Source organism: Dendrobium catenatum, unplaced genomic scaffold (assembly GCF_001605985.2).
Source record: "Dendrobium catenatum unplaced genomic scaffold, ASM160598v2 fragScaff_scaffold_211, whole genome shotgun sequence".
Taxonomy (NCBI): Eukaryota; Viridiplantae; Streptophyta; class Magnoliopsida; order Asparagales; family Orchidaceae; genus Dendrobium; species Dendrobium catenatum.
The window spans coordinates 1,932,663-1,940,210 of record NW_021318673.1 but is presented as its reverse complement, the minus strand read 5'-3'; the positions used below and the strand labels follow the sequence as shown (position 1 = coordinate 1,940,210).

At 37.5% G+C, this 7,548-nt stretch overlaps 1 protein-coding gene across 1 annotated transcript; it reads right to left on the bottom strand.

The window, feature by feature from the left end:
* Positions 1-210: 210 nt before the first annotated feature.
* On the bottom strand, positions 211-3,249 carry LOC110111052 (scarecrow-like protein 6). The gene is made up of 2 exons (XM_028692998.1): positions 1,243-3,249; positions 211-712 (listed from the first exon to the last, which is right to left on the bottom strand). Exons 1-2 carry the CDS (start codon positions 2,879-2,881, stop codon positions 453-455), a joined length of 1,899 nt encoding a protein of 632 aa, XP_028548831.1. The 5' UTR covers positions 2,882-3,249; the 3' UTR covers positions 211-452.
* Between the last annotated feature and the right edge of the window lie 4,299 nt (positions 3,250-7,548).

Below are 7,548 nucleotides of genomic sequence, written 5' to 3'. Positions count from 1 at the left end.
CATTAGCAAGGGCCTAATGCATAGAGAACACGATTTTCATTTACGGATATTATAATTTGTACTGAAAATTGATCAACATAAACCAATACAGTTTTATATCATACCTAAAGTTGACCAACTAACAAGTATTGTCCAGATGGTTCAAATTGGGATGCCAAAAGCAAAACCAAAGTCAGATTTCTTTGTGCACGGAAATAATGTCATTAACATTTCTTGATGCCACGTTTACAGAAAAATGAGCCAGAAACTAGAAATCCAACAACATCAAGGCACCATAAATACAACTACCATGTAAAGAATTACCATATAATGACTAAATAGAAACTGAAACACCAGCTCAGACCTAGACTTTAGTTTTAGCAAAGGATCATGTATCATATATATGTGACAACTAAACTGACCTTCCTTTGTCACAGAAACCCTAAAAAGGATTACATGCCTGTTAGAATTCATCAACATCTCCATGCCGAGACTACAGCAATCTCTCCTTGCTGCCATGACAGCATCATCGCAGCCTGGCGTTTTTCTACCTCAAAACCTCTAACTTGACTCTTCTTTAACAGACAATCTGCCAGAGTTTTGGTAAAGTTGCTGAACTGCATTGGTACAAATCCAGCAGAAGTAAAAAGTGACCTCCAAGGAAGAAACTTCTCTCCAGTTCGGTAACGTCCAAATATTGAGCTCTCAATCGTTGGTCGCAGCCAATGTTTAAAATTGTATATTCGGGTATTAAGGCGTTTTTTATTCGTGAGGAGAGGCGTAAGCCTCAAGGCGTTTTGAGGCGTAACCCTCAAAATCAATAGATTGCGTAAACATAAAATGATAAATTTTTTATATACTAATGAGTGAATAATATAAAACATAAAAAAAAACATAAGAAAAACATAAGATATGAAGTAAAATCAAAATATCTCAATAATAAGACAACATGAAATATAGTTCAACTCAAAATTCTATCTTTCTCAAATCCCAATATTTTTTTCATTAACATATAATTCAAATTTCCAAAAATAAATAGCAATGACATATCACATAAGAACTCACAAGTCATCAGCACTGTTATCATTAAGGGGTTCTTCATTTGAATCATCATTATGATGAACTGCTCTCTCCCCTTCTTCCTCTCCTATAGAGTCCAATATCGGGCATTTACTTCAAGATTTATGTAAGTTTTAATATATATAGCATGAGGCGTAAGCCTCTTGCCAGTGAGGTAAGGCGGGGCTCAAGGCGGGCCTCAACCAAGTTGAGGCGTAAGCCTCATAAAAAAAACTCGAGGCGTAAGCATCGAGGCGTTTTTTACTGGAATTGCGCAAAGGCGAGCCTCATATTGCGCAATTTTAAACCATGGTCGCAGCAAGTACCCCTCAATTCTATCAGTGATTTCAGGAGACACTCCCGATTCTTCTATGGAGTCGAGAAGAACGGCGCTTGACTGGAAGGAATGGAGGACATGGTGGGAGAAAGAAAGATCACCCCAATCATAACCAAGATTGGCTGAAATAAGTATCTTAGGAGAAAGCTGCTTGATTAGGAGGAGAAGGGCGTGAGTTGATATGTGGTGACTGCAAAAGCCAAATGCAAAGTTCACAGCAATGACCTCACCAGAATGCGAGGAAGAGCTAATTATTGCAGCAGGGTCGAACGATTCTATAGGAAGATAATTGAGCTCAAAGGGAACATTCAGGTTTGCAGCAAAAAAATTAAGGTTTTCTTGAATTAAGTGAAGTTCAAGCTGGTGATGTGAAGACATGGAGAAAAAGGCAGTGATGCGAAGCTGTAATGGCACTCCTGTGACAGCAGAACGCCTTTCTGATAGCTCTTGAAGGAGTGCAGGCCATTGGCTACCAACTCCAACATCAAAATCAATAATATGGATGATATTGGCGCCAGCTAGCTCCTCAAGAATAAGCTCGGTGGATGAAAAGCTTATGAATTTAAGGATAGGGGAGATCTCAGCAAAGGCTTTGTAAGCGCTAAGCTTGAGCAGGATGTCAAGTGGAGATGCAAGGCGGAAGCCGCATTGCTCACCACCTCTGTTCAAAATGGTGAGGAGTGCTTCCTTGATGTAGAATGCAGAGCGGATATAAGGCTTCCCGTAGGGGGGCGGAACCTGATGATTGAGCCGCGCCAATATCCTTTGGGCGCTAATGTTGTTTCCCGATTCCACTAGCTCAGCCGCTTCAAAGAGCAGGTCAATGACAGCATGCTGCAGCCAAGCAGACTCATTAGGATACTCGATAGGCATGGCGCAAGCACCCAAGTAGGTTTTAGGCATATAGTTTTCATGAGGGTTCTGGTTGATGATGAAGTTGGAGTTTGCAAAGGCTGGTGCTTTGAGGCAATTGTTTGTAAATCCAGAATTGGAGAGTAAGTTGGACGGTGTATCAGGAACCACGGGAATAATAGAACCATCGCCTCTCATTCCTCCAATGTGTTGGAAACTAAATTCCGGATCTAGGATCTCAAGCCCTATCCCAGTACCTTCAAGCCTTGCGCCTGCATTGGAGTCAACCATGAACCAGCGGGAGAAACTGTGCAGCGAGCGGAGTTTGGCCGTCTCGATCGCCGGAGGCTCTAAAAGCATGGAGTCCCAACCCTCCACGCTTCCGAGCGACATCGTGATGGGTTTCAACTCCGACGACCATTCTCCGTTGGAGGAGGCTGAAACCTGCTGACATTTATGGGCAGGCACATCGAATACCGCCGCCACACCGGTTGTATCGAAGCATGTCGGGGTTGAGGTCGAAGTCGGAGAGCTAGGGCTTCTTCGGTTATCCAGAACTGATCTGGGCTCTCCTCCCTCTTTGGAAGAGCTCTTCCTCGTCCAATTCGAGAAAAAGACCTCGTCCTCTAGGGCATGAAAGAGCATACCTTTCATCTAAAGCTTAGCATGCAGAAACCATAGTTGAAACGGGAAAATTAATCGGAGAGATTTCTCCATCTGTGGAAATGGGCGGGAATTAAAACACGAGAATATGAAGCAGCAAAAGAGCATACGGACCTTCACATGCCTTCGCGAGTCCTAATCGGGGAGTTCCATTTCCAAAAAGGATAAAAGACCGATAATCTTCCAGTTTGCAGATTTGCATCTTCGCGCCTGTCTAATTCCTTCCACTCTTCTTGGTTGCTTTATCTATGTTGTCCCTCGCTCACTCGCCCTCTCCCTACATCCCTCTTCCCTTAATCTATGTTGTCCCCCTCTCTCTCTCCCTCGCCCTTCATCCCTCTTCCCTTTCTTTTCTTGATATTTTTTCTCTAGCTATCTTATACGAATTATTATGTGTGGAGTTAGGACGTAGCTCTATATTTGAACACCAATACAATGCTGCCACGTGGTGGCCCGACAACCCAACCCGGTGAAATTATGATATTTTTCATGTGTTTTTCAAATTTTTGTGTGGCCTACAACCCGACCTAGTACATACATAAAAATTTAAGTTTTATGAAAAGGAAACCCACATAAGCACCCTTAATATATAGGGTTTAGGATTTTGGCGAACCATTTTTGCCGCCTGAGATAGGATTTCTCCTAAGAAGAAAATTGAGCAAAAACAAAGAGAAATAGGCTATGAAGATGGAAATCAGTTTGGAGGACGTCATATTCTATGAGGAGATGGAAGGCGTTATGCAAAATGTCCAGGAAGACTTACGTTAACGAATCATGGGAGATAAGTCGGGGGAAATTATCGGCAAATTTAAACTCCAAAGATGTTTTACTATTTTTTTTTTTGTAAATATAGAGTTTTTTGCTCCTTCGAAGTTCTAGTGCTCAGTACAAGCTTAGATTCAAGTTGTACAAGTTTAGAGAAATCATAAATTGTTGTGTATTATAAATATGTCATTTTGCTGTGTAGCACTATGTACCGTTGTGTATATAGCGGTACACATCAAAAGTAGTAGTATATTATTGTGTATTGCTTTTGTGTACCGTTGTATACTGCTGTGTACCTCTTCTATGTATCAATGTGTAATCTGTGGTACACAGTAGTACATAGCAAAAGTAAAAATACACAGTTATGTACCGCTTCTCCGTACCGTTGACGTGTATCATAGTATACCAATGTTACTTTTGTGTAATTTCATGCTTATATATCAATATGTTTTCAATATGTTTCTCTTTTGCACATGGTGTTTATAATTTTGAGAAGGAATAGTACGATATATACTGTCATTATGCTCATAATGTTGATTTTAGTGTTTGTAAATAACATCACAGTTACTTGCCTAATTCTAGGAAAATAAGATCCATGAACTTTGTTTGTTCGAAAGCTAGCTTTAAGAAGGGTATTAACTTAAATATCCAATCAAAATATCAAAAATAAAAAACCAGAACAAGGTGTCCCACTATGATTAGATTTTCAATGGACGAAGATGGAGTTTGGATTGTGCAAAAATATATAGAGTGTCACAATCATGAATTAGCAAAGCTGGAACATCAACATATGCTTAGATCATGTAGGAATATTAGTGATGATAAAGCACCATTTATTAAATTAATAATAGAAGCTAGGATAAAAACCATTAATGTATTTACCTACCTAGTCAATGAAGTTAGAGGTTTAGAAAATGTTGGATTCTTTAAGAGTGATGTATATAACTACATTTAGAAAGACAAAAGTGCAAAGATTGAGTATGGCAATACCAATTTCCTAATTCAACTACTCCAAGATCAACAAGTTGATGAAAACATATTTGCATGAGACATCCAAATTAATAAAGAGAATATACTGTTGATATTTTTTTTTGGATTGATGGATTGGGGAGAATAGATTATGACTGTTTTGGAGATATGATAATTTTTTATATTAGTTATATAGTTAATAAATAAAATTTAATTTGTGCACCATTTATTAGAGTTAATAATCATTGGCAGAATATTCTGTTAGTTGTGATCTATAGCAATAGCTAAGGCAATAGAAATCATATTACCTCAACATACCATAGTTTGTGCAAATGACACATCACCAAGAAGGCTCCATCCAAGGTGTGGTGCTTCAATAGCCACATGAAAGTTAGAAGTCTTTTTATAGGTGCTTAAGCAAGTGTGATTCCAAGGAGGAGTTCAAAAGAACCTAGGCTAAAATGATCAATAAAGGGGGCCTAAATAGTCATGATTGGTTGAACGAGCTTTACATGATCAGGAATAAGTGGTCAATAACATTCAATAATAATTATTTTAACATCTGCATTTTTTCAACAAAGCGTAGTGAGTTCACTAACAATATGTGCAATGAAATCTTAAAGCTAACAAGTTCTATAACTGATTATTTTATGGACTTAGAGAAGGTGATGATGACTTGGCTTCATAATGATTAGGATGAAGATTTCAAATGTAGCCAATCTGAGATAGTACCTTTAATAAAAAGTATCCTAATACTAAAGCAAACTGTCCAATTTTATTCAAGAAAAAATATATTCAATTTTTGAAGAAGAATTTTTACAGGGTGTGGATGGAATTAGGAGGAAGAATAGAATATGTTGACATGTCTAAAAATATAAACTTGATCTTAGATGGCAATATAAATAACTAAAAGTTTGTAGGCCACACACAAGGTGGATTTAAAAAATAGAAAGATCCACTAAACTACAGGCCTAAAAGTGTCTCTAATGAAAGATTAAAGAATCATTGAGAGAAGAGAAAATATAAAATAAGGAAACCTGTCGACCATGCCACTACAACATAGTAGTGTTCACTAGTGAGTCTAGCAAAGTTCTCAAACATACTTGAATACTTCATAGAAGAATACATTCTCGGGCTATCAACCAGCTAGCTTACACCATAATATGTAAGAATATTGAACACATTTTTATATAAGGTCACTTTGACCAATCCAATCCCTAGGATCTATTTAGACCCTAAATCTATCTAGTAAAATTTATCAAGACACTAGATCTATCCATACCCTAGGATCTACCCAAACCCTATGATGTATCCAGACCAAGACCCTATGATCAATCCAGATCTTAAATCAATCCAAATTCAAATCAAATCCAGATTATTAACCTATCCAGACTTTAAATCTACCCAGATCTTAATTTTAGCTAAAACCTTGATCTAGTCTCCAATCTAGCTTCAACCTTATCCAATCACTTATAATCATCCAAATAATCAAAAATTATTTGGATAATTCAATTCTAATCATTCAAATCCAAATCCTAATTAAAACCCAAAAATCCATATCAAAATCCAGGTTCAAAGTCCCTATCCGTAAAGCCTTTTCCAATGATTTTTTAAACACTTAAAACCCCAATCAGATGACCCTCGATTCATAATATATAAACTAAATACTGATTAGCCATTTTCTTAGGATCTATCCTCTAAATTTGAGCTCAATCTGAGGCCTCTAACCCTAGAAAGTATATTGAAATTCAAAGACTATAAAACCTTCAAATATTTACATCCTATGTCACTCGACCTGTTCCCTAATAGAATTTGAACTTGGAGTCTTCAACAAAGCCTCTAACCATATCCAAACCCTTAATTATGATTTGTTAAGTAGAAAAATGTATTTTTTGTGAACTTACTTTGACCCTTAATCGACTAGGGGTCAAAATGACTAAAATACCCCTTAAGGGAAATTTTGGAGTTCACTATAGACTTGAACATGTCCATTTTAAATTAAGCCTCAGAACATCTCCCAATGAAACCTAATCACCAATAGGATTATAATCGACTCAAGACCAGCCCTGGGTCAACCCGAATGGCCCTTTAATGTTCTAAATGGTTATTTTGAACATTTAAACCATCTTGACCCTTAAATCCACCTCTACCAGACCCCTTTTATCAAACCAAATCTTTTGAGCCCAAATACAGACCTTGGGTCAACTAGGTTGACCAAGTTAACCTAGGTTGACCACCTCAACCCTTAAGTCCTTACAATATTGAATCAAACCCCAAGTCATTACTAAACCTATTCAAACTTTTATGATCACATTCACCAATGGTATGGATTTGATTAGACCCACTCACCCAATCACCAGCTGACTTGGTCAAATGGGCCTAAACCTAGTAAAACCTGGCCAATTTAATTCAATCTAGGGTCTATATTTAAAAATAATTAAATCAAGCTTTTCAAATCTCAAAGACCCTTTTATCACATGTTTTGGACTTATCTAAATCCAACATGACTCATATCATGGTCATTTGAGCCAAGTCAATCCCATATTATTTGATCAAACCACATTAATCCCTCTTATATTCATTTAAACCTTGTATTTCTAGTCTCAAACCCCCTCTATTTCATCTAACGAACTCAACACTTCCATCCTATACTACCTTAGTAGTCCACTTGACTATTGATTAGTCAACATAGTCAAAAATGAAGTGAATGTGTTAAAAATAGTTAAATCTCCCCTAGAACCCATTACACTTAAAACCCATTTGATTCTAGCAGCTTAATCATGGTCAAGAATCTTCTAAGCACTCCCTAATCATGGCCTTAATCCCTATATTAGCCTTAAGTAACTCCTAATTCTCCCCATGTACTCCAAAGGACAAATCCCTTTCCACATCACATGTCATTTTTTTCCTTTGATTCTCTGCCC